Below are 25,111 nucleotides of genomic sequence, written 5' to 3' on the forward strand. Positions count from 1 at the left end.
ATTTTAATTCATTTGTTTTCTTCTCATATTTATTTTATAGTATTCTACAACTTGTTTGTTTATTAATTTTTTAAAATGAATTTTTTATCCAACCAAGAGGGAAACATCACGTCGATTGTTGTATTTATGAATCCAGACTCACAAAAGTGTTTTGTAAAATTGGAACACTGTAATGAAATAAAAGATCTAATGAAATAATGGACAAAAAAAAAAAAAAGAAACTTTTTTGATTTTTAATATGCATCAGTGAGGGCAAGAACTAATCATATACGAATATCATTATAGCGTATATATTCTAATCATCATGTTTATAACCAATTATTTATTTTGATTAAAAAAATAAAAAATTCAAGTACCTGTTCATAAGATTGGTGTTGCTATTTAATAAATTGTGAATTGGAATCTGAAAGATAATAAAACAAATGTTAGAAATTATAATTGATTTTTAAAGATAAATTTTTATAATTTATTAATATCATCAGATCCTAAAAAACATCAACAGTAATCAGTTATATGCTTGTCAATTTAAAACATCATTTTAATAAATATAAAATTCAGATTGATATTGTTTAAAATATTCTTACCAGTTATATGTTGTTAATGCAAGATTCCTTCGTAGAATTTTTAGCTCCAATTTAAACTGTAACAAATAATTTTATTAATAATTAATTATTGCGAACAGAAAAAAAAAAAGAAAATAATTTTTTTTTTTGTTTAAAATTTCTTTCAGGATTCCACGTTTTATCACCACGTACTCATGTAAGACAGGGATAACTTAAAAATTCATCATACTAATTGTTTTAAAGATTGGAGTGATAATTTAATCATCAAGATAATAAATACATACCAATTTCTTCATTTTCCATCGTAGCTTTCTTCAGTTAAAGTGCAATTCTTCCATTAGAACTGTAAGTAAAAAAAAAAAAAAATATAATTAAGAACTAATTATTGATAAAAAAAAAAAAAAAAATAATTTTTTTGTTTAAAATTTCTTTCAGGATTCCACGTTTTCTCACCACGTACTTATGTAAGACAGGGATAACTTAAAAGTTCATCATATTAATTATTTAATCGATTGGAGTAGTTAATTAATTATTAATTTAATAAATACATACCGATTTATTCACTTTCCAGCAAACTCATATTTGGTCCAAGCTGGAAATTATCTGTAACAATGAAAAATTTCGATGAGTAAAGAATTTATTTAAAGATATTGATCAAATAAGGTTAGATTGATAGAATAAAAATCAGTACAATAAACCAATCAGTCATGAAAATTCAGACTGGGGCGGTAATAATTAACATCATATTGAATCGACAGAAATAATAAATTATTTCATGTTTTAAATACTTACAAGTTAAGAAGTAATCAGCATTTTAGATTATAGATTCCATTTTTCAAATTTCTGGCCCTGTAATGATTAAAAAAAAATGTTTAATGATTAATTAAATCGAATAGAATGATAAGAAAAAATTGAAATTATATTTTTTAATCAGCGAGGGCAAGTGATAATCACGCACGAATATCATAGCGTATATCTTAAGAACATCATAAGAAAAAAATAAGGTTCAACATGTTAAATTTGTAAATTAGTGAATAGTACCTGATAGCATGGTTCCTCTCTGCAAGCTGCAAAATGGAGTCCAGCAATTTCTAAGAATTAATTCTGAAAAATAATAAAAATATGACTTACAATAATGACTCAATTTTTTGGACAAGTTAAAATTATGGATTTTAATATCAGATAAAAAAAAAATGACATCAAAAATAATCAGTCATATGCTTGTCTATTTAAAACATCATTTGAGAAAATATAAAGCTGTTCAGAAATTCAATGGTAGAATAATAATCAAGTTATTCTTTAATAAATTCTACATACCAATTCAGTTCTTCATCCGGCCTCCATTAGATTGAGTCTTAGCTCCAAAATTTTAGTCAACGAAACATCATCTGTAACATTCGTAAACTTTTATTAGTACAAAAAATTTTTAAAAGCATCAAATGTCGATATAATTAAAAATATAAATAAAAAAAATCAGTAAAGACCAATCAGTCATGAAAATTCAGACTGGGGCGGTAATATTAACATCATGTTGAAATAATTAATCAAAATTAATTAAAAAGTGAGATAAATTACCATTTTTTAGAAAAAGTGAATCATATCTGCAGGTTTAACCTCAGCCACGTGGTTCCCGCATTGAAAATCCTGGCAATCCTACAAAATACAACGGATTAAACATTTTATTTAATTTTTTAATAAATAAACTATATTAAAAAGTAACTAATTTGCTCAGTAATATTCCTTAGAATTCGTAATCATGATTAATCATACGAACGAGACAAATAACTCATCACAGTCAATAAAAAATTATTATTATTTAATAAATATTAATAAAAAGTAAAACTTGATGATATTTACAACCAATTAAATTGATAATTATTAAAGTTAGCTAATTAAATTGAAGGATGTTCAAAGATTTTATAGAAACACGATGAATGCTTACCATTAAGTTACTTTACTGACGACGACTAGTGAGCCATGATGCGTCTCCCTGAAGACTTGACGAGAAATAGAACGAACACGTTAAAATTACTCCCAGAAATAAAACCGTAAGGAAATTCGAAACTGTAACTGGCGCCATCTTTGATTACTTTCTCAATTATGAATTAACATGGCTGACATTTAAAGTTTCGTACATGTTTATTAGGCTCTTTTTATCATACTTAGGTAGCAAAAGATGATTTTTTTTTTTAATTTTCCGATAATCGTTTGTAAATTTACTCATGAAAATTTTTATAATAATGAATCATGTAAGATTCGTTTATCAATATACTTATGTAAATTTAATAATTCATGGTAGTATGGGTGCGATGAAGTAAGTTCATATTTTAACTTTTGTTGCATTTATTTATTTATATTTTTTTTCTTATTGTAAAAGTTATTGTTTTCATCACCCAGATTTTTGAAAACATACTTCTCGCAGTAAACCATTATATAAAATTTTTTAAATTGTATAATAAATTCGCAGAGCATTGAAAATTATGTACATTTATATTCGTGATGTCTATCGCAGATTATTTGAACGCTGGCATTTGAATATATCACAATCATCAATGACTTTACAACTCTAAAAGGTTACTTACTCAAGGACGTTTATTAAACGACTAAATAAATCAAAATATATTGACAATTTAAATATTTATTAGAGAATATATTAAAGATTGTGTCAATTAAATTTCCGTTAGCTGAAATAATAGAGAAACTAATTAATAAAAAAAAAAAGAAAGAAAGATTGTATTCAAGAGAAGATATGAGTTTCAACAAAAGTAATGGGAATTAAAAGTATCCTTTCGTTGAGTCAATAATTATTCCGCCATCTTCATGAATGAAAAATGTTAATTTTTACCTTATCTGAAAATAATTAGAGCACAAAATAAAAAAATTTAGCAAATGACATTGACGTACACGCCTTGAATTAAAAAAATTATTTTCATTTACAAGTCAATATCAAGGTTTCTAGTGCATGAATTCATTGTACGCTTTAGTGATTCCTGGGATTCGTAAATCCATCTATTAAAAGTTTTACTGAAAAATAAAAATATGAAGCTTTAATTTAAAAATTAATTAAAAAAAATTTTTTCAAAATTATTAAATATTAAATTGCATTTATTATTATTATTAAATATCTCATAATGTTTAACCTGATTATTTAGACTCAACGCAGCGCAATTATATTTTAATTTGCAATTTAGTGATGCACAGAAAATGAGAAGACGAAACAAAAAGCACCTCTACAATGATAATAATAATAATAGGATAAAAAAGTAATTTTATAAATTAACAAAGTTAAATCAGTATTGTAGAATTTATGTAGGTATATGTGTGTTTATGAAGTAACAAAACAACAGCTAAGTGTCTTTATTCTGGAACGCGAAAATATTTCAATTCAACATGTTACGTTTATGAGACCACGATGCAATGAGATAGCAGCTTAGACGTTATTACCAAATGCAGTGTTACATTCTTTCTTATTCCACATTATAAAAGATGAAAACGGAATCTTGAATCAGGTCCGTCTAACAGGGGAAAAATAATAAATAAAACGTGGGTAGTAAAAGTTTTATAACAGCGTAATTGCTTGTCTAGTGTGAGACTCTATTCAAATATGTCCCACGACTTATACTCTCATTCTCTCTTATTCTCTAGGACCCAAGGAAATGAAAAGAAGATAAAAGAAGATTCTTCGCACGTTGAAAAAATAATCATTACATTACATTACATTACATTATATTACATACTCTTTCACTTCCCATATTACATTTTTTTATAAATATAATTAGTTGTTTCCTGAATCAAATACTTTTAATTAAAAAAAATTCGATTCTAAAAAAGATGATTAAGTTTCCGAAATTTAAAAAGATTTATTGCAAAATAACTAATAAAAAGTTTAAGCTTACTTTATCATTATTTATGTAAGCTTCTCATGAAATTCGACAAGTTCGAAAGAAATCTTTCAACGCATCCTCCATTTAGCCAGACCAAGATGTTGTTAAGATCTTCTATAAAAATAAAAAATTTACTAGGATTATTTGTTATTGCATATAACTACGTATTTTTAATTCTTTGCTTCCTGATTAAAGTACTTTTAATTAAAATTGGATAAATAACCACGTAGCGTATTGAAGGCTATATATAGCAAACATTTTATAAAATTCCGGTAATAACATTCATTAATTTATTTAATTTTAAATTATAGTATTTAACTGTAATTTAATACCAACTGATCTCTTAATTTAAATGAATGGTTAAATAATATACAGTTATAGCATTAACTCTATTGAGGGGCATTTAAAGAAATAATAGTAGCTTTGTGTATTTATGAAATAAATTTTTATTTTAAATAAATGAAAGTGTTTGTAGTTAAAAAATAGTTTTATTTTTTTTTTTCTGAGAGTTTTATTACAAACTTCCGGGATTTATTTAAGAATCATTTGCACTTGTATTTATTTTATTATATTTCCAATGCCTTTGGATTGAGCAAACTAATTGAGCTTCGTCGCATCCTTTGGCTTTCTCTTTACTCAATACTAATATTATACCAATATAAAACATAACATTACGTTACATATATTTACCAATATATTACTTTAACTGTACTGTGTTGATCGATCGGTAGTCAATAAATATTTTTACATCCGAGATTCTCATAACTTTGTTGCTCCGCTCTATTAGAATTTTGAATTATGCAATTGCTGTATGAAGATAAAAAATAAAATTCGCATGAGTTTTGCTGAAAGATTATTTAAAGTTATTAATGATTAATAATATCATTTGAAACAAATATTACGGATATATATTTTATCTTTTTCTTAACAAAGATACCAGTTATATATATATGTTATGCGTGTGTATAAGAGAGATAAGATACACGTGGGATCATCCAAAGAGATAACAGGTCGGAGAAAGTGCATGAAATTACATAGTATATTACTACTTATGCGTAAACATTAGTTTTAAATGTAAATATAAAATAAAAGACAATAAAATTTATCTATACTACTGTCGAATCCTAGATTTTGATAAATATAATTTAATTTTAAATTTAAAGCCTGCAAGACTCGTCACAAGGTATTGTCATGTGTCACTGTGATTAATATCATACTTGGACTTACAATAAAGGGTATATACTTAGTACATAAAATTATACTATTTTTTTCAATAGATTTCATTTCAAATTTAATTAAAAAATTATTATTGTCAGGAAGTCTCGATTTCATGTATTTTTATTTTTGTAGTCACTTAATCATAATTTTTTTTCTTTCCAGTAATTTTGAAAAATGAATGTCTCTAGAGGTCACAGTGTGATTAAGAAATAATGAAGATCTTGCGCTAGTGGTCAGTCAAATAATTATAATTAACAAAAGAATTCTTTTTAAAAATAAATATTTTATATTAATCAGTTATATTCTTCTTACATATTAAAAAACAAATTATCTATTTTCTTCTAATTAATATAAAACAAATATATCACTGAAGAACGTTGTAAAATGAATAAGAAAGTTTTATCATCAGCTGAAAAAAGCAATATATTTTATTAAATAAATTGAAAGTAAAATACATAATGTTTTTATAAAAACATACTTGATTGTAGGAATTAAGAGATACGTCAATAAAATACCCGGCGTTAAATTTCAATTCCTTCTGACTTTGCATCATTATCACCAATAAGCTTTTTTGAGTACCGAGACTCAAAATGTACCAATCAGATTGATAAACGGCCATCGCTACATCACCGCTCTATTAAATTTATTCATTATTTATTATTTCCGATAAATTACACCAAAAATATATTTACCTTGAAAGTACACTCGGTACTGGCGAAGCAAGTAATAAATACCTGCGTAAGCATGCAAGTGAAATAAATAACTGTTGGTACGAATTGTCGCGCATATAACAATCGCGCTTATTGAAAATTGTAAAAAAATAATTGAACTGAAAATTTTATTTGTAATTTCTGCAAACCTGAAATAAAAAATAAAAAAAAAAAAAAAAATACATATTGATAAAAATATTTTTATTAGAGTATGCTTAACTGGAATATTTTTAGGTGGTGTTTAACACATTTTGAAACTTGATTTATTTCTATCCGTCTAATATCATCAAAAGAATCAGATGAATAAATATTTTTGGGCATTGAATTCAATCTACATTCAAGAATACGCAATTGAGTGCAAATTTTCAGCATAAATCCCGGTATTATTGTATCATACGCAACGTTGACTAGTGCTCCAAAAAGAACAAAACGATGGGCAAAAATTTGATGGCAGTAAGCTATCCAGTATCCACCGTATGTTGTCGAATTATATGGCAACCATATGTGATAAGGCAAGGACCGTTTTGGAACGTCACAAAGTATTGATACGATTGCTCCCATGGCTACCGATGATTCTGTTAAACCAAAGTACGCAATTGTTCTCATGCTAGAAGAAATAAAAAATTAATTATTGAAATAGGAACAACTATTTGTTAACTCACTTTATAGTTGTATCGAGTTTATCTTGGGTAAGTTTTTCTTGTTAATTGCGATAACAGCACGGATATGTGTCGAGGATAATGTTCAACAACCGCAAAATATCTTTCCGTTTCACAATAACATTAGCGATTTTTCCACAAACTCCAACCATTGTCAGCGAACGCACTAAATTATAAACAAAATACAGAAATTTCTTCCATCCAAAAATAGATTCTACACTATTATGCCATAAACCTAAGAATTGTAAAATACCAAAGCTTAACGGCAGCAGCAGCAGCAGCAGCATGTTATCTTGGTGATAAAACAGAAAATTACTTATATTCCCGATTCGACTGGTCTTGGCTGATGCTGAATAAATAATCAGCGAGTCGCCAAATTGTCTACAATAATCTAACATTTTATTTTTAAAGATAATTACTTAAATTAATTTATCCACCGACAAAGCGCTTGATAATTTTCTATTTCTTCCTTTTGGGTGATTAAAATAATTTGAGGGACTAAATATTAAAACAGCTATTACTGTTATTCTTACTGGCTACCGGGTTGTCTACTTCTTTGGAAGTATATTTGTTTCATGAAGTAATTGCTTTATTATCTACCGACAAAGGGTTGAATAATTTTACCAAAATTCGTACCTCTGATGTAATGAATAATAAAATCGACAATTACAGAGAATTTCTACAGAACTTGATTATTATCATTGTTGTTGTTGTCGTCGTCCACCTAAAGTGGAGTAATAAGAGTCAGTATGTATATTCTACAGCTGAAGAAACAACTTCGGATAATCAACAAACAGTTTAATTACCTTTTTTGAATGTAACATCATCAGTTTTTTTATTAAGTGACACATTGAAGGTAGTGAATATTTTTTTAATAATTTACAAATAACTTTTTAAATTTAAGTAAAAGTGTCAATTTTTTAAATTATATACTTAGATCACTTAAGAACATTATAAGCTGAGTAAGAAAGTTTAACCAGCTGGAATAAAAGTTATCCTTGTTTGATTAAATATAATAAAAATAAAAAATACAATTAAATTTAAAATATACTTGATTGTACGAATTGAGAGAGACGTCAACAAAATGCCCAGCGGTGAATTTCACCGTTTTTTGACTACGCATCATTATTAACAACAGACTTTTTTGATTTTCTACATTCAAGTCATACCAATCAGATTGATGATAAATGGCCACAGCTACTTCACTACTCTGAAAAATAATTGATTTTTAATCCAAAAAACGTATATATTAATAAGAAAGATATTTACCTTGAGATTACATTCGGTACTGGCGAAACAAATAACAAAAATCTGTGTGAGCATACACATAAAATAGAATGCAGTGGGTGCAAATTCCGGATTATCAATTGTTATTTGAGATAATCTATAAACTGTCACACATATCACGATGGAACTGATGGAAAATTGTAAAAAAGTAACAGTACTGAAGACTTTGTTTGTTATTTCAGCTAATCTGTGGTAAAAATTTAACAAAATATGTAAATAAATATATATTTTATAAGAGTATAAAACTTTACTGGAATATTTTTAGATGGTGTTGGACACATTTTGAAATTTCATTAATTTCTTTCTGCTTTTTGGCATCCAATGACTTGGATAAGTTGTCATTTTTGTTGAGTAAACCTACTCTATGCTCTAAAATAGATAATTGAGCGCAAATTTTCAACATAAAACCTGGTATCATAGTATCGTAAGCGACATTTACTAGCGCTCCAAAAATATGAGCAAAAATTTGATGGCTGTAAGCGATCCAGTATCCAATATTTGACGTTTTATAATTATATGGCAACCATATGTCAAAGGGTAATGCTCGATTTGGAGTATCACAAAGTATCGATACGCTTACCACCATCACCACTGCCGATTCTGTCATTATCAAGTAAGCTATTGTTCTTGATCTAAATAAAATAAGTTAAATATCTCAAATAGTGTATATTAATTCACTTTAATACTTACTTGATAGTTTTATCAAAATTTTTTTCAATAACTTTTTCTTTTTCATTTTGATAGCAACACGGATAACTTCCAAGAATCTCAATAAGTTGGTCAATTTCTTTTCGTTTTACAATAACGTTGGCAATTTTACCGCAAACACCAACCATGGTGAGTAAAATGATTAAATTATTAATAAATAGCTCGGGATTATCAAAGGATGCAATCAGTGCAATTAATTCAAATAATACACATGAGTAAATAAATATAATCATAAAATTAGTGTACATAAAATAAAAAAATATTTTCCATGTATACTCTATAGAGTTTGAGTTTACCACTTGCCATAAGCCTAAACATTGCAGGATACCAAAGCTCCAGTGTAATAACATTATATTATTTATTATATATTTGAGAATCAACGGTCTATAGTATATAAGCTCTGGAACAAGATACGGCTTTGACTGGAGACTTGATTACTCCTCTGTTATACGCTATCATAGATAGTGAATTAATAATGATACTATTACCTGCTTCTACTTCTGGGGTTTTACATCTTAAAAATAATTGCTATATTATAGATTTATATTAAATTCAATATGGGATTAGGTTGGTATTAAATTTTAAGAATTATAAATTATTCAAACGGTGATTATCATTATCTTATTACAGATAATTGTAATTGTTACTGACAACCGAAGAGTTAACTTAAAATAGTTAAACTTACCTGATAAGTTACTGTATTGGGAAATACAGCCGGCTTTTTTACAATATTTTAAAAATTTATTACTTTAACAACAAAAATTCAAGGTATAGTATTATTAATTAAAAACAAAAATATAATTTAATTAAACTTTATGTATATTTCTAATCTTTTTCTAGCCTATCATCAGAGCCATCACCGTAAAATTTCCAGGTGTATTATACTGTGAAAATATTGATGCTAATTGATGGCTGTTATTTCAGAACATTGTAAGCTGAATAAGAAAGTTTCATCAGCTGAAATGAGGATATGAGATTGGTAAAAAGTAGTGTACTTAATTAAATGAAATTGAAAATAATAAATGTACAATAGTACTTGATTGTAAGAGTTGAGAGATACTTCAATAAAGTACGCAGCGTTGAATTTCAATGGTTTTGAACTTCGAGTCATTATGAGTAACAAGCTTTTCTGTGCATCAATATCCAAATTGTACCAGTTTGACTGATAAACAGCTGTTGCGATGCTTACACTCTGGGGTGAGTTTAATTTATTAGTAGATAGATAGATAAAAATTTTATTTGCTTCTGGAACTTAAGCTTCCTCAAAGCCATCAGTATATGTATAACATACATTGTTTTACGTCAGTTTACATTTGTATATAATATAACTCAGTAAAAAATTTAATAATTAATTAAAAGTTTACAAATAAATTTAATTTTAAATTCAAATGGAATACAGATAGTACAATTAATGTTGTAAATAATTATTTTTAGTACCTTAATATTGCACTCGGTACTGGCAATACAGACGCCAAAAATTTGTACAGTCATAAACATAAAATAATCCGCCATTGCAAAAAATTCTGGATCACTTATTTTAACTTGAGATAGTGTATAAATTGTTATACATATCACAATAGTACTGATTGAAAATTGATAAAGCATGACAATACTAAAAACTTTGTTTGTTCTGTCAGCTAATCTATAATTTAAAAATCATACATTATAAATTAAAAATATAACAATGTGTGTTGATTCTTACTTAAGAATTTGAAGATGATGTTTAATGCACTCTGTAATTTTATTTAACTTTTCTTTTTTAGCTTTAGTAAACTGGTCATGCGGATCAACATCCTTACACACTAAATCTAATCGGTGCTCTAAAATACTCAACTGCGCGCAAATTTTTAGTATCATCCCAGAGATTAAGGTATCATGAGCAACATTTACAAATGATCCAAAAACTTGAGCAGTAATTTGAAAGACATAGGATGACCAGTACCCAATATTTGATGAATCAAATGGGAGATATGTATCATAATACATTTCACGGTTTGGTGTATCACGAAATATTGATACAACCACTGTGGCCATTACAGCTGACTCGGTGACTATTAAGAAAGCAAGACTCCGATATCTGCCGATTTAAATTTATTTTTTAGTATAAATATGAATAAAAAAAATGATAACGCTTACATCAAACTTACTTGATCTTACTATCAAATTTATCTTGGATTTTTTTTTCTTCAGCATCTTGATAACAGCATGGATGCGTTTCAAAAATATCAAGCAGATGTAAAATCTCCTTACGTTTGAGAAGTACGTTGAAAACTTTTCCACAAACACCAACCATTGATAAGAAAATAATTGCGCTGTTGAGAAATTGTTGAAAACTAGTGTAACCTCTAATCAGTTCGACTGCTTCGAAAAATACATCAAAATATATATAAACCGCAGTTAAATAAGAGCGAAGAATATTTAAGTATAATCTGAATCCACTGTCGTTTTCAGTTCGCCATAAGCCTGAATACTGCAGGATAGTTATTGAAAGCATTATTATATTACTTCAAGTAAAATGTTATTACAGTTTACTATAATATCTGTTTTCAAATGGGATTTTAATAAAGACTGAATACTAAAACTCCCTCTCTACTTTGTTGCAAGTAGTGAATAAATAATGGTAATAACTGTAGCCAAACTGTCTACTACTACGATATTAAATTTCAAAATAATTGTACTATTATCTTCTAACAAAGTTTAATCATTTTCTGTTTCTATACTGATGGAATATTTATAATTTAACGATGAATATTTTAATAGATATAAATTATTTGAAAGCTATTACCATTTTTTAATTTGTCTACGAGAACAGTAACAAAGGGTTCCATTGTTATTAGGCAAAATTGTCAATTGAAAGGGATTGCTAAGAATAGTCAGTATATTTCCAACTTGTCAGTGAGTAACATAGTAAATTACGCTCGGAAGTAATTCAGTTTGTTCACATCACTTCTGACTGATAGTACTAAAGAAGAATAGTAATATCCTGAATTTTAACTCTTAACATTTTATATAAACAAAATAAATTTATATTGTTATTATTTATTAAAAATATAAGTCGTATTAATAAATAATAAATATTTTATTTTTAGATGATTTCTTCAAAATGGAATCAAAAGTTATGAAAATTTTATTCTGTTAATAGAGTAATTCTTTGATTTATCTAAAAGACAAACACTAAATTATACAGGTATGTGTACAGTTTCACACAATCACTTGATTATTTTATAATGTTTATCTTTTTTAATTTTACAGTAACAAAAAATTTTAAGGCAGTTAATTCAAATAATGCTGCAGTTTTAGTCGTTTTAATTCTATTATTATCAAACCATAGTTTTATCATATTTATCTTGGCTAGTAACTGGATTATTTTTTTACGCCTAACAAGTATACATTGAACATTTTCCCACAGATTGCAATCATGGTCAAGAGTTATTATTAAGCTATGTCAACAAACTTTTGTACGTCATTTATATGCACGGTAATTTTTAATAATTCAAACAATACGCAAGAGGAGATTAATGTTATCCAAAAATATAAATAAATAATTTGTAAATATTTTTTCCATCCGGTAATATTTTATATATTTTCCAGCTTCCACAAACCCAGACCTCTGATAATTTTAAAATTGTACGGCAATATCATACTAACATAATAATATAATATAATTTATATGGCTTATATCCTAAGATATTATAAATTGTAAATAGAAGTCGTTAATGACCTAGCTGTTAAAAAACAACTTAAAAAAGATAAATAAATAAATAATATAATTTATTTAAATTTTATCAACATTTCTAATTTTTTTCTAGTCTATCATCAGAGCCATCGTCGTAAAATTTCCTGGTGAAGGGGCAGGGGGGGGGGGCAAAATGGGCCCCCAACATTTTCAACTCTCGAAGTGTTTGGGAGGTATGATGGGCTGATTAGATCTTTAAAAACCAAAGAATATTTTTCAGTTAAACGCGTTCTAGAATTTTTGAATTATAGAAAAAATAATATAGATAAAGTACGAACTAGGTCGCGAGTTAAATAACAGCATTATTTACTAAATTTTTTTTTTAAAAAACTATTTATTTTACAAAAACTTCCCTGACTATTTTTGCGATGGTGTGTGTGTGTGTGTGTGTGAACGTAAACCTCTTATAACTTTTAAACGGCTCGACCGATTCAAACGGGATTGACAGCAATCGAAAGAGTTTCTTTGCCTCTAGATATTTTATAATATTCGAGGTAATTCGGGCGAATTGATTTTGAGTAATCTCGAAAATAAAATTATCAGAAAATGTTTTTTTTTTAAATAAATTTTAATCTGCTGAATCAATCGTTTTCAAAAACTAATCAGATCTTAAGCTTAAAAAACTTCGTCGATTGCCGTCAACACGATCAAAATCGGTCGATTCGTTTGTGAGGTATCGTGAACAAAATATCAGGGAAAAAGTATTTTTTTTTTTCTTACATAACTCCGACATTTATTCCTGGATCGTTTTTGATTAAACGAGATCATTTTTAGAGCTTAAAAAAATCACTTCAATCGCCGCCAACAACGTCAAAATCGGTTGAATGGTTCGAGAGATATTTAATTTTAAAAAATTAAAAAAAGTATTTTTTTAACACATCTTTGAAATTTCACGTCCGATTGTTTAGTTAGTAATAAATAATCTTTTTGTTCTAGAAAGACTACATAGAATGCCTTTAATTTTTTTTAAATTGGTTAATTCATTTGTGAGATATCGTCAAAAAAATTCTAAAAAATTGTTTTTTTTTTGTGATACATTTTATTGGCTTTACCAATCGATTCGAAAAACTGATCGGTTTTTGAGCTTAGAAACTCGCGTTGATCGCCGTTAACGCGACTGAAATTGGTTGATTAGTTTGAGAGATACGTTGTCGAAATAATTAAAAAAAGGCGTTTTTTTTTAAATTACCCCGATATTCACTGTAAGTCCAAGTGTTTTAACAAAACACACATAAAGTGTTTTGTTCCTATCTTGAAGCATTGTAGTAACTTTTAAAACACTTCTATGTGTTTTAATTTCCCATTTCAAATGCCCATTTATAGTCACTTTTAAAACAGTTCGATTTACAGTGTTTTTTACCTGATTTATTATTACTTTTGGCGTGAAATGTAGAGCGCTTAGGTATGGAGTTAGCGGGAAGTTGCAGGGATGGCTTTTAGGGTCTATTGTTGAAGAGTAATATTTTTAAAATTTATTACTTTAACAACGAAAATTCAAGGTATAGTATTATTAATTAAAAACAATATAATTTATTAAAACATTATGTACATTTCTAATTTTTTTCTAGCCGATTATCAGAGTCATCGTTGCAAAATTTCCAGGTGTCTTATACTGTCAATATATTGATGCTAATTGATGGTTATTATTTCAGAACATTGTAAGCTGAATAAGAAAGTTTCATAAGCTGGAATGATAATATAAAATTGGTAAAAAGAAGTGTATTTAGTGAAATGAAATTGAAAATAATAAATGTACAATAGTACTTGATTGTAAGAGTTGAGAGATACTTCAATAAAGTACGCAGCGTTGAATTTTAATGGTTTTGAACTTCGAGTCATTATAAGTAACAAGCTTTTCTGTGAATCAATATCCAAATTGTACCAGTTTAACTGATAAACAGCTGCTGCGATGTTTACACTCTGGGATAAGTTTAATTTATTAGTAGATAGATAGATAAAAATTTTATTTGCTTCTGGAACTTAAGCTTCCTCAAAGCCATCAGTATATGTATAACATACATTGTTTTACGTCAGTTTACATATTTATATAATATAACTCAGTAAAAAATTTAATAATTAATTAAAAGTTTACAAATAAATTTAATTTTAAATTCAAATGGAATACAGATAGTACAATTAATGTTGATAATAATTATTTTTAGTACCTTAATATTGCACTCGGTACTGGCAATACAGACGCCAAAAATTTGTACGGTCATACACATAAAATAATCCGCCATTGCAAAAAATTCTGGATCACTTATTTTAACTTGAGATAGTGTATAAATTGTTATACATATCACAATAGTACTGATTGAAAATTGATAAAGCATGACAATACTAAAAACTTTGTTTGTTCTGTCAGCTAATCTATAATTTAAAAATCATACAATATAAATTAAAAATATAACAGATAACAATGTGTGTTGATTCTTACTGAAGAATTTGAAGATGATGTTTTATGCACTCTGTAATTTTATTTAAATTTTCTTTTTTAGCTTTAGTAAACTGGTCATGCGGATCAACATCCTTACACACTAAATCTAATCGGTGCTCTAAAATACTCAACTGCGCGCAAATTTTCAGTATCATCCCAGGGATTAAGGTATCATGAGCAACATTTACCAATGATCCAAAAACTTGAGCAGTAATTTGAAAGACATAGGATGACCAGTACCCAATAGTTGATGAATCAAATGGGAGATATGTATCATAATACATTTCACGGTTTGGTGTATCACGAAATATTGATACAACCACTGTGGTCATTACAGCTGACTCGGTGACTATTAAGAAAGCAAGAGTCCGATATCTGCCGATTCAAATTTATTTTTTAGTATAAATATGAATATAAAAAATGACAACGCTTATATCATACTTACTTGATCTTACTATCAAATTTATCTTGGATTTTTTTTTCTTCAGCATCTTGATAACAGCATGGATGTCTTTCAATAATATCAAGTAGATGTAGAATCTCCTTACGTTTGAGAAGTACGTTGAAAACTTTTCCACAAACACCAACCATTGTTAAGAAAATAATTGCGCTGTTGAGAAATTGTTGAAAACTAGTGTAATTGCTAATCAGTTCGACTGCTTCGAAAAATACATCAAAATATATATAAACCGCAGTAAAATAAGAGTGAATAATATTTAAGTATAATCTGACTCCACTGTCGTTTTCAGTTCGCCATAAGCCTAAATACTGCAGAATAGTTATTGACAGCATTATTATGTTGCTTCAAGTAAAATGTTATTATTACAGTTTACTATAATATCGGTTTTCAAATGGGATTTCAACAAAGACTGAATACTAAAATTCCCTCTCTACTCTGTTGCAAGTAGTGAATAAATAATGCGGTAATAACTGTCGCCAAACTGTCTACTGCTACGATATTAAATTTCAAAATAATTGTACTATTATCTTCTAACAAAGTTTAATCATTTTCCGTTTCTATACTGGAATATTTCTAATTTAACGATGAATATTTTAATAGACATAAATTATTTGAAAGCTATTACCATTTTTTAAGTTGTCTACAATAACAGTAACAAAGGGTTCTTTTGTTACTGCGCAAAATTGTCAATTGAAATGGATTGTTAAAAATAGTCAGTATATTTTCCAACTTGTGAGTGAGTAACATAGCAAATTACTACGCTCGGAAATTATTCAGTTTGTTCACATCACTTTTGACGTGATAGTACTAAAGAAGAATAGTAATATCCTGAATTTTAACTCTTAACATTTTACTTAAACAAAATAAATTGATATTGTTATTATTTGTTAAAAATATAAGTCGTATTAATAAATAATAAATATCTTCTTTTTTTTTTAGACGATTTCTTCAAAATGGAATCAAAAGTTATGAAAATTTTATTCTGTTGAGTAATTCTTTGAGGTATGTGTACAGTTTCACACAATCACTTGATTATTTTATTATGTTTATCTTTTTTACTTTTACAGTAACAAAAAATTTTAAGGCAGTTAATTCAAATAATATTGCAGTTTTAGTCGTTTTAATTATGTTATTATCAAACCACAGTTTTACCATATTTACCTTGGCTAGTAACTGGATTATTTTTTTACGCCTAGCAAGTACATTGAACATTTTCCCACAGATTGCAATCATGGTCAAGAGTTATTATTAAGCTGTCAACAAACTGTTGTACGTCATTTATATGCACGGTAATAGCTAATAATTCAAAAAATACGCAAAAGGAGATTATTGTTATCCAAAAATTTTTCCATCCGGAAATATTTTATATATTTTCCAGCTTGCACAAACCCAGACCTCTAAGAATTCTAAAATTGTACGGCAATATTAACATACTAACTTAATAATATAATATAATTTATATGGCTTATATCCTAAGATATTATAAATTGTAAATAAAAGTCGTTAATGACCTAGCTGTTAAAAAACGACTTAGAAAAGATAAATAAATAATATAATTTATTTAAATTTTATCTACATTTCTAATTTTTTTCTAGTCTATCATCAAAGCCATTGTCGTTAAATTTCCTGGTGTATTATTCTGTCAATATATTCATGCTAATTGATGGCAATTATTTCAGAAGATTGTAAGCTGGATAAGAAAGTTTCATCAGATGAAATGAGTATATGAGATTGGTAAAAAGAAGTGTATTAAGTAAAATTAAATTTAAAATAATAAAAGTACAATAGTACGTGATTGTAAGAGTTGAAAGATACTTCAATAAAGTATGCAGCGTTGAATTTCAATGGTTTTGAACTTTGAGTCATTATGAACAACAAGCTTTTCTGTGAATCAATATCCAAATTGTACAAATTTGACTGATAAACAGCTGTTGCGATGCCTGCACTCTGGTGGATTTAATTTATTAGTAGATAAATAGATAGATAGATAAAAAATTTTATTTGACTTTTAAACCTAAAAGCTCCCTCAGAGCCATCAGTATTTAAAAGATACTTTGGTTTACATCAGTTTATCTCGGTACAAAATTAATCAATTAATTAAAAATTTACAAATAAATTTAATTTTAAATTTCAATGAAAATACAGATAGTTGAACTATTCTTGTAAATAATTATTGTTAATACCTTAATATTTCACTCGGTACTGGCAATACAGATACCGAAAATTTGTGCGGTCATACACGGATAAAAAATAAAACGCCATTGCAGCAAATTCTGGGTTACTGGATCACTTGGTTTAACTTGGAATAGTGTATAAATTTTTATACATATCACAATAGTACTGATGGAAAATTACAAATGCATGACAACACTAAAAACTTTGTTTGTTCTCGCATCTAATCTGTAATTTAAAAATCATACAATATCAATTAAAAATATAACATATAAAAATAAGTGTTGATTCTTACTGAAGAATTTGAAGATGATGTTTAACGCACTCTGTTACTTTATTTGACTTTTCTTTTTTAGCTTTCGTCAATTGGCCATACGGATCAACATCTTTAGATACTAAATCTAATCTGTGTTCTAAAATACTCAACTGCGCGCAAATTTTTAGTATCAACCCTGGGATTAAAGTATCATAAGCAACATTTACCAGTGACCCAAAAACATGAGCAATAATTTGAAAGACATAGGATGTCCAGTATCCAATAGTTGATGAATCACATGGGAGATATGTATCATAAAACATTCCACGGTTTGGTGGATCATTAACTATTGATGTACTCACTGTGGTCACTAAAACTGACTCGGTAACCACTAGGAAAGCACGACTCCAATATCTCCACATTTAAATTTTTTAGTAAAAATATGAATAAAAAAAAATGACAACGCTTATATAAAAACTTACTTGATTTTACTATCAAATTTATCTTGGATTTTTTTTTCTTCAGCATCTTGATAACAGCATCGATGTCTTTCAATAATATCAAGTAGATGTAAAATCTCCTTACGTTTGAGAAGTACGTTGAAAACTTTTCCACAAACACCAACCAATGTTAAGAAAATAATTGCGCTGTTGAGAAATTGTTTAAAACTAGTGTAACTGATAATCAGTTCGACTGCTTCGAAAAATACATCAAAATATATATAAACTGCAGTAAAATAAGACTGAAGAATATTTAAGTATAATCTGAATCCACTGTCGTTTTCAGTTCACCATAAGCCTAAATACTGCAGAATAGTTATTGAAAGCATTATTATATTGCTTCAAGTAAAATGTTATTATTACAGTTTACTATAATATCAGTTTTCAAATGGGATTTTAACAAGGACTGAATACTAAAAATCCCTCTCTATTCTTTTGCAAGTAGTGAATAAATAATGATAATAACTGTCGCCAAACTGTCTACTGCTACGATATTAAATTTAAAAATAATTGTATTATTATCTTCTAACAAAGTTTACTAATTTCCTGTTTCTATACTGGAATATTTATAATTTAACGATGAATATTTTAAAAGACATAAATTATTTGAAAGCTATTACCATTTTTTAAGTTGTCTACTGTAACGTTCTGGAATTTTCAGTTAGTTTATTTAAAGTTTACCAGTCGGGTGTCTTTGGAATATCTATCGATTCCAGGTGCAGCCAGCTCTTTGATACTCTATTATATATTTTTAAAATAATTATTAGGGAATTACCCACTTAATCTGTGTGAAAATTAAAATATATTGAAAAGCTTGAGTAATTCGGGCACCGGACTTACGTCCGGAGCCAAAGATGGTTGTCGCCTGGTTGCCCAGGGTGGACTGACTTGGATTTTTATCCAGTACAATAGATTTTAATAATTAAATAACGCAACGCCGCATCTGAGGTTACCCTAGTGAATACCATCGAGGCCCGAATCTAATGCATGCTGCAGCGTCATGAGTTTTGAATTCGAGTTGCAATGGCGTTCGCAGAATTTCTTTATCTTCTCGTCACTCTGTTAAATAATTCTTCGAACGGTATGATCGAAATTTTATTTAATAAAATAATTTCTAAGAACCGTAAAATAAATTTCAAAATTTGCTAGAACGTTACACTACGAGAACAGTAACAAAGAAACCGTCCTTTGTTACTGGGAAAAATTGTCAATCGGAAGGGATTGCTAAAAATAGTCATTATATTTCCAACTTGTGAGTAGGTAACATTGCAAATTATGCTTGGAAGTAATTCAGTTCGTTCACATCACTTTTGACTGATAATACTAAAGAAGAATAGTAATTACCTGAATTTTAACTCTTAAAATTTTATCCCAAGAAAATAAATTGATATTGTTATTATTTTTTAAAAATATTAATCGTACTAAATAATATATGTAAATAAATATATATTATATCAGAGAATACTTAACTGGAATATTTTTAGATGGATACATTTTGAAATTTCATAAATTTCTTCCTGCTTTTTGACATCCAATAACTTGGACGAGTTGTGATTTTTGGTGAGTAAACCTACTTTATGCTCTAAAATAGTTAATTGGACGGAAATTTTTAGCATAAAAACTGGTATCATAGTATCGTAAGCGACATTTACTAGCGCTCGAAAAATTTGATGGCTGTAACCGATCCAGTATCCAATTTTTGACGTGGTATAATCATATGGTAACCATATGTTGAAGAGTAATATTTTTAAAATTCAATACTTTATCAACAACGAAAAATCAAGGTAGAGTATTATTAATTAAAAACAAAAATATAATTTAATTAAACTTTATGTATATTTCTAATCTTTTTCTAGCCTATCATCAGAGCCATTATCGTAAAATTTCCAGGTGTATTATACTGTAAAAATAGATTGATGCTAATTGATGGCTGTTATTTCAGAACATTGTAAGCTGAATAAGAAAGTTTCATCAGCTGAAATGAGGATATGAGATTGGTAAAAAGTAGTGTACTTAGTTAAATGAAATTGAAAATAATAAATGTACAATAGTACTTGATTGTAAGAGTTGAGAGATACTTCAATAAAGTATGCAGCGTTGAATTTCAATGGTTGAGAACTTCGAGTCATTATGAGTAACAAGCTTTTCTGTGCATCAATATCCAAATTGTACCAGTTTGACTGATAAACAGCTGTTGCGATGCCTACACTCTGGGGTGAGTTTAATTTATTAGTAGATAGATAGATAGATAAAAATTTTATTTGTCTCTGGAACTTAAGCTTCCTCAGAGCCATCAGTATATGTATGTATAATATACATTGGTTTACGTCAGTTTACATTTTTATATAATATAACTCAGTAAAAAATTTAATAATTAATTAAAAGTTTATACAAATAAATTTAATTTTAAATTCTAATCAAATACAGATAGTACAATTAATGTTGTAAATAATAATTATTTAGTACCTTAATATTGCACTCGGTACTGGCAATACAGACGCTAAAAATTTGTATGGTCATAAACATAAAATAATCCACCATTGCAAAAAATTCTGGATCACTTATTTTAACCTGAGATAGTGTATAAATTGTTATACATATCACAATAGTACTGATTGAAAATTGATAAAGCATGACAATACTAAAAACTTTGTTTGTTCTGTCAGCTAATCTATAATTTAAAAATCATACAATATAAATTAAAAATATAACAATGTGTGTTGATTCTTACTTAAGAATTTGAAGATGATGTTTAATGCACTCTGTAATTTTATTTAACTTTTCTTTTTTAGCTTTAGTAAACTGGTCATGCGGATCAACATCCTTACACACTAAATCTAATCGGTGTTCTAAAATACTCAACTGCGCGCAAATTTTTAGTATCATCCCAGGGATTAAGGTATCATGAGCAACATTTGCCAATGACCCAAAAACTTGAGCAGTAATTTGAAAGATATAGGATGACCAGTATCCAATAGTTGATGAATCAAATGGGAGATATGTATCATAAAACATTTCACGGTTTGGTGTATCACGAAATATTGATATAACCACTGTGGTCATTACAGCCGATTCGGTGATTATTAAAAAAGCAAGAGTCCGATATCTGCCGATTTAAATTTATTTTTTAATATAAATATTAATAAAAAAAATGACAACGCTTACATCAAACTTACTTGATCTTACTATCAAATTTATCTTGGATTTTTTTTTCTTCATCATCTTGATAACAGCATGGATGCGTTTCAAAAATATCAAGTAAATGTAAAATTTCCTTACGTTTTAGAAGTACGTTGAAAATTTTTCCACAAGCACCAACCATTGATAAGAAAATAATTGCGCTGTTGAGAAATTGTTGAAAACTAGTGTAACTGATAATCAGTTCGACTGCTTCGAAAAATACATCAAAATATATATAAACCGCAGTAAAATAAGAGTGAATAATATTTAAGTATAATCTGACTCCACTGTCGTTTTCAGTTCGCCATAAGCCTAAATACTGCAGGATAGTTATTGAAAGCATTATTATATTGCTTCAAGTAAAATTTTATTATTACAGTTTACTATAATATCTGTTTTCAAATGGGATTTTAACAAAGACTGAATACTAAAATTCCCTCTCTACTCTGTTGCAAGTAGTGAATAAATAATGCGGTAATAACTGTCGCCAAACTGTCTACTGCTACGATATTAAATTTAAAAATAATTGTAATATTATCTTCTAACAAAGTTTAATAATTTTCCGTTTCTATACTGGAATATTTCTAATTTAACGATGAATATTTTAATAGACATAAATTATTTGAAAGCTATTACCATTTTTTAAGTTGTCTACGATAACAATAACAAAGGGTTCTTTTGTTACTGGGCAAAATTGTCAGTCGGAAGGGATTGCTAAGAATAGTCAGTATATTTCCAACTTGTCAGTGAGTAACATAGCAAATTATGCTCGGAAGCAATTCAGTTCGTTCACATCACTTCTGACTGATAGTACCAAAGAAGAGTTGTAATTTCCTGAATTTTAACTCTTAACATTTTATCACAAGAAAATAAATTGATATTGTTATTATTTTTTAAAAATATAATCATCATAATTAATAATAAATATCTTTTTTTTTTTTTTTAGACGATTTCTTCAAAATGGAATCAAAACTTATGAAAATTTTATTCTGTTAATAGAGTAATTCTTTGATTTATCTAAAAGACAAACACTAAATTATACAGGTATGTGTACAGTTTCACACAAGCACTTGATTATTTTATAATATTTATCTTTTTTAATATTATTACAGTAACAATTTTAGTCGTTTTAATTATGTCATTATCAAAGCATATATACATTTATAACAAATATGTTATTGAAGAACATTGTAAGCCGAGTATGATAGCTTCACCAACTAAAATAATAATTAATTTTCGTTTGAAGCAAATTAAAAAAGTGATACAATATAATGAAATTAAAATAATACCTGATTATATGTGCTTAGAGATATTTCAACAAAAGATCCAGCCGTAAATTTCAACGGCCGAAGACTGCGTGTCATTATGAGTAATAAACTTTTTTGGGAACTGACACTTAAAATGTACCAATTTGTTTGATAAACCGCAGTAACTATATCAGAACTCTATTGAATATTAATTATTTTTTTAAACCAATCTATTATTGTTTGTATATAAATGAATTTACCTTAAAACTACATTCGCTACTGGCTAAACAAATTATAAAAACCTGTAAAAGCATACAGATAAAATAACAAGCCGTTGGAACGAATTCTGGATGACTGAGTTGAATTTGTGATAATCTGTAGACTGTAACGCATATAACGATAGTGCTTATGGAAAATTGTAAAAAAATAACCGAGCTGAAGACTTTATTTAGTATTTCAACTAATCTACATTTAAAAAAAAAAATCATTATTAATTGTAATTATATAAATTATTTGTGTATATATACTTAACTGAAATATTTTTAGGTGATGGTCGACACATTTTGAAATTTCACTTATTTCTTTTTTCTTAATATCAGCAAGTGAATCAGCGTTGTAAACATTTTTGGTTATCAAATTAATCCGATGCTCGAGAATACTCAATTGACAGTTAATTTTTAGTATCAGACTTGGAACAAGAGTGTCAAACGCAGCATTAACTGACGCACCTACAAAGTGTGCGAAAAATTGATGGCCATACGTTACAAAGTAACCGATGCTGTGGGTCGGATCGTATGGCACCCAAACGTTATACGCCAATGCTCGATTTGGAATATCATTCAACATTGACACACTCAGGACCATCGTAACTGCCGACTCGGTAAGTCCCAAGTAAACTATTGTTCTCAAACTAAATTAAAGGATCAATTGATAGAAATTATTAATGGTTAAGATGAGTATTATCAATTGTATAATTAAAAAAAAAAAACTTACTTTATAATTTTGTCATATTTATCTTTGATATTCTTCTCTTCCTCATCTTGATAACAACATGGGTAAGTTTGTAAAATGGCTAGTAAGTGTATTATTTCTTTACGCCTAGCAAGTACATTGAACATTTTTCCACAGATTGCAATCATGGTCAAAAGTATTATTGAGCTGTCAACAAATTGTTGTACGTCATTTATATGCTCGGTAATTGCTAATAATTCAAAAAATACGCAAGAGGAGACTATTGTTATCCAAAAATATGAATAAATAATCTGTAAATATTTTTTCCATCCAGTAATATTTTCCAGCTTCCACAAACCCAGACCTCTAAGAATTCCAAAACTGTACGGCAATATCATACTACTTATAAGATCCCTCTGATGGTTCTTCTTTGGAGTTTAAACTTGGACTGGATACTTGTACTCCCACTTTGTCCTTTCATCAATGGTGAATAATTAATAATAATATTATTATTATTATTATTATAGAGTCGCCAAACTGTCTACTCCTGTTTTTCTTTTTTTAGATAATTACTTCATTTCTGCAGTACCTCGAGTCTCTCCCTGAGTAATTTAATAAACTTTAAATATTAAAGCGGCTATTTCTGTCGTTTTGCGAGAAAATTATTCCGAACAAAGGGTTGTATATGAATATACTGTTGCTAATAAATAATTATTCATCGATGGGGTTTTAAAATTAGATATGGTGACTTTTGTAACCAACTGGGGAGTATAGTTGATTCATAATATAATTGCTTTACTATCCAACAAAGAGGGTTGGACAATTTTATGAATATCTGTATATCTGATGTATTAAATAATTAAACCAACTATTACAGGTAATTTCTACGAAATATGACATTGTCATTGCCATTGTCAACTGGAGGAGGAATAATAATAGTCAGTATCATTTCTACCGTCGAACAAACACCATCTAATAGTAAATTATTTCATACACTTACTTACATCATATTTCATATGATAAATTTTAACAATTAATATAATTCAGTAGTAACATCCGAGTTGAATTAAAAAAAAAAAAAAAAAAGAAAAAAAAAACCGGACGGGAAGTTATAAAAAGTAACCCGTGATTTAAGTCGAATTA

At 27.8% G+C, this 25,111-nt stretch overlaps 3 protein-coding genes, 2 long non-coding RNA genes and 2 other non-coding genes across 8 annotated transcripts; 1 reads left to right on the forward strand and 6 right to left on the reverse strand.

Annotated features, from left to right (window-relative positions):
* Positions 1 to 5: 5 nt before the first annotated feature.
* LOC123262268 lies at positions 6 to 2,739 on the reverse strand. The gene is made up of 10 exons (XR_006508898.1): positions 2,506 to 2,739; positions 2,139 to 2,216; positions 1,881 to 1,951; positions 1,605 to 1,667; positions 1,356 to 1,412; positions 1,116 to 1,166; positions 848 to 906; positions 585 to 640; positions 357 to 403; positions 6 to 167 (listed from the first exon to the last, which is right to left on the reverse strand). It is a non-coding gene; the product is annotated as an uncharacterized LOC123262268 (long non-coding RNA).
* LOC123262328 lies at positions 1,247 to 1,314 on the reverse strand. The gene has a single exon (XR_006508918.1). It is a non-coding gene; the product is annotated as a small nucleolar RNA SNORD31 (small nucleolar RNA).
* On the reverse strand, positions 2,031 to 2,098 carry LOC123262327. The gene has a single exon (XR_006508917.1). It is a non-coding gene; the product is annotated as a small nucleolar RNA SNORD31 (small nucleolar RNA).
* Positions 2,740 to 5,974: 3,235 nt separating the features above from the next.
* Positions 5,975 to 14,026, reverse strand: LOC123261483 (odorant receptor Or1-like). Its single transcript, XM_044723079.1, has 11 exons — positions 13,955 to 14,026; positions 13,212 to 13,288; positions 10,732 to 11,097; positions 10,467 to 10,671; positions 10,058 to 10,221; positions 9,012 to 9,458; positions 8,573 to 8,953; positions 8,392 to 8,508; positions 6,358 to 6,445; positions 6,144 to 6,299; positions 5,975 to 6,074 (listed from the first exon to the last, which is right to left on the reverse strand). Exons 1-11 carry the CDS (start codon positions 14,024 to 14,026, stop codon positions 6,030 to 6,032), a joined length of 2,118 nt encoding a protein of 705 aa, XP_044579014.1. The 3' UTR covers positions 5,975 to 6,029.
* Positions 11,773 to 12,750, forward strand: LOC123262207. The gene is made up of 3 exons (XR_006508882.1): positions 11,773 to 12,004; positions 12,119 to 12,216; positions 12,282 to 12,750. It is a non-coding gene; the product is annotated as an uncharacterized LOC123262207 (long non-coding RNA).
* Positions 14,027 to 14,273: 247 nt separating the features above from the next.
* LOC123262197 (odorant receptor Or1-like) lies at positions 14,274 to 16,284 on the reverse strand. Of its 2 annotated transcripts, XM_044724345.1 has the most exons (5): positions 15,648 to 16,284; positions 15,203 to 15,577; positions 14,931 to 15,135; positions 14,530 to 14,685; positions 14,274 to 14,450 (listed from the first exon to the last, which is right to left on the reverse strand). In XM_044724345.1, exons 1-5 carry the CDS (start codon positions 15,992 to 15,994, stop codon positions 14,409 to 14,411), a joined length of 1,125 nt encoding a protein of 374 aa, XP_044580280.1. In that variant the 5' UTR covers positions 15,995 to 16,284; the 3' UTR covers positions 14,274 to 14,408. The 2 variants fall into 2 exon arrangements, with proteins under 2 accessions (XP_044580280.1, XP_044580278.1); XM_044724343.1 differs by having other exon boundaries at positions 14,274 to 14,685.
* A 4,120-nt stretch (positions 16,285 to 20,404) lies between these two features.
* On the reverse strand, positions 20,405 to 25,035 carry LOC123261484 (odorant receptor 2a-like). The gene is made up of 9 exons (XM_044723080.1): positions 24,011 to 25,035; positions 23,550 to 23,927; positions 23,278 to 23,482; positions 23,052 to 23,215; positions 21,767 to 22,123; positions 21,322 to 21,696; positions 21,057 to 21,261; positions 20,645 to 20,800; positions 20,405 to 20,565 (listed from the first exon to the last, which is right to left on the reverse strand). Exons 1-9 carry the CDS (start codon positions 24,364 to 24,366, stop codon positions 20,524 to 20,526), a joined length of 2,238 nt encoding a protein of 745 aa, XP_044579015.1. The 5' UTR covers positions 24,367 to 25,035; the 3' UTR covers positions 20,405 to 20,523.
* Between the last annotated feature and the right edge of the window lie 76 nt (positions 25,036 to 25,111).

This window comes from Cotesia glomerata, linkage group LG3, assembly GCF_020080835.1.
Source record: "Cotesia glomerata isolate CgM1 linkage group LG3, MPM_Cglom_v2.3, whole genome shotgun sequence".
Taxonomy (NCBI): Eukaryota; Metazoa; Arthropoda; class Insecta; order Hymenoptera; family Braconidae; genus Cotesia; species Cotesia glomerata.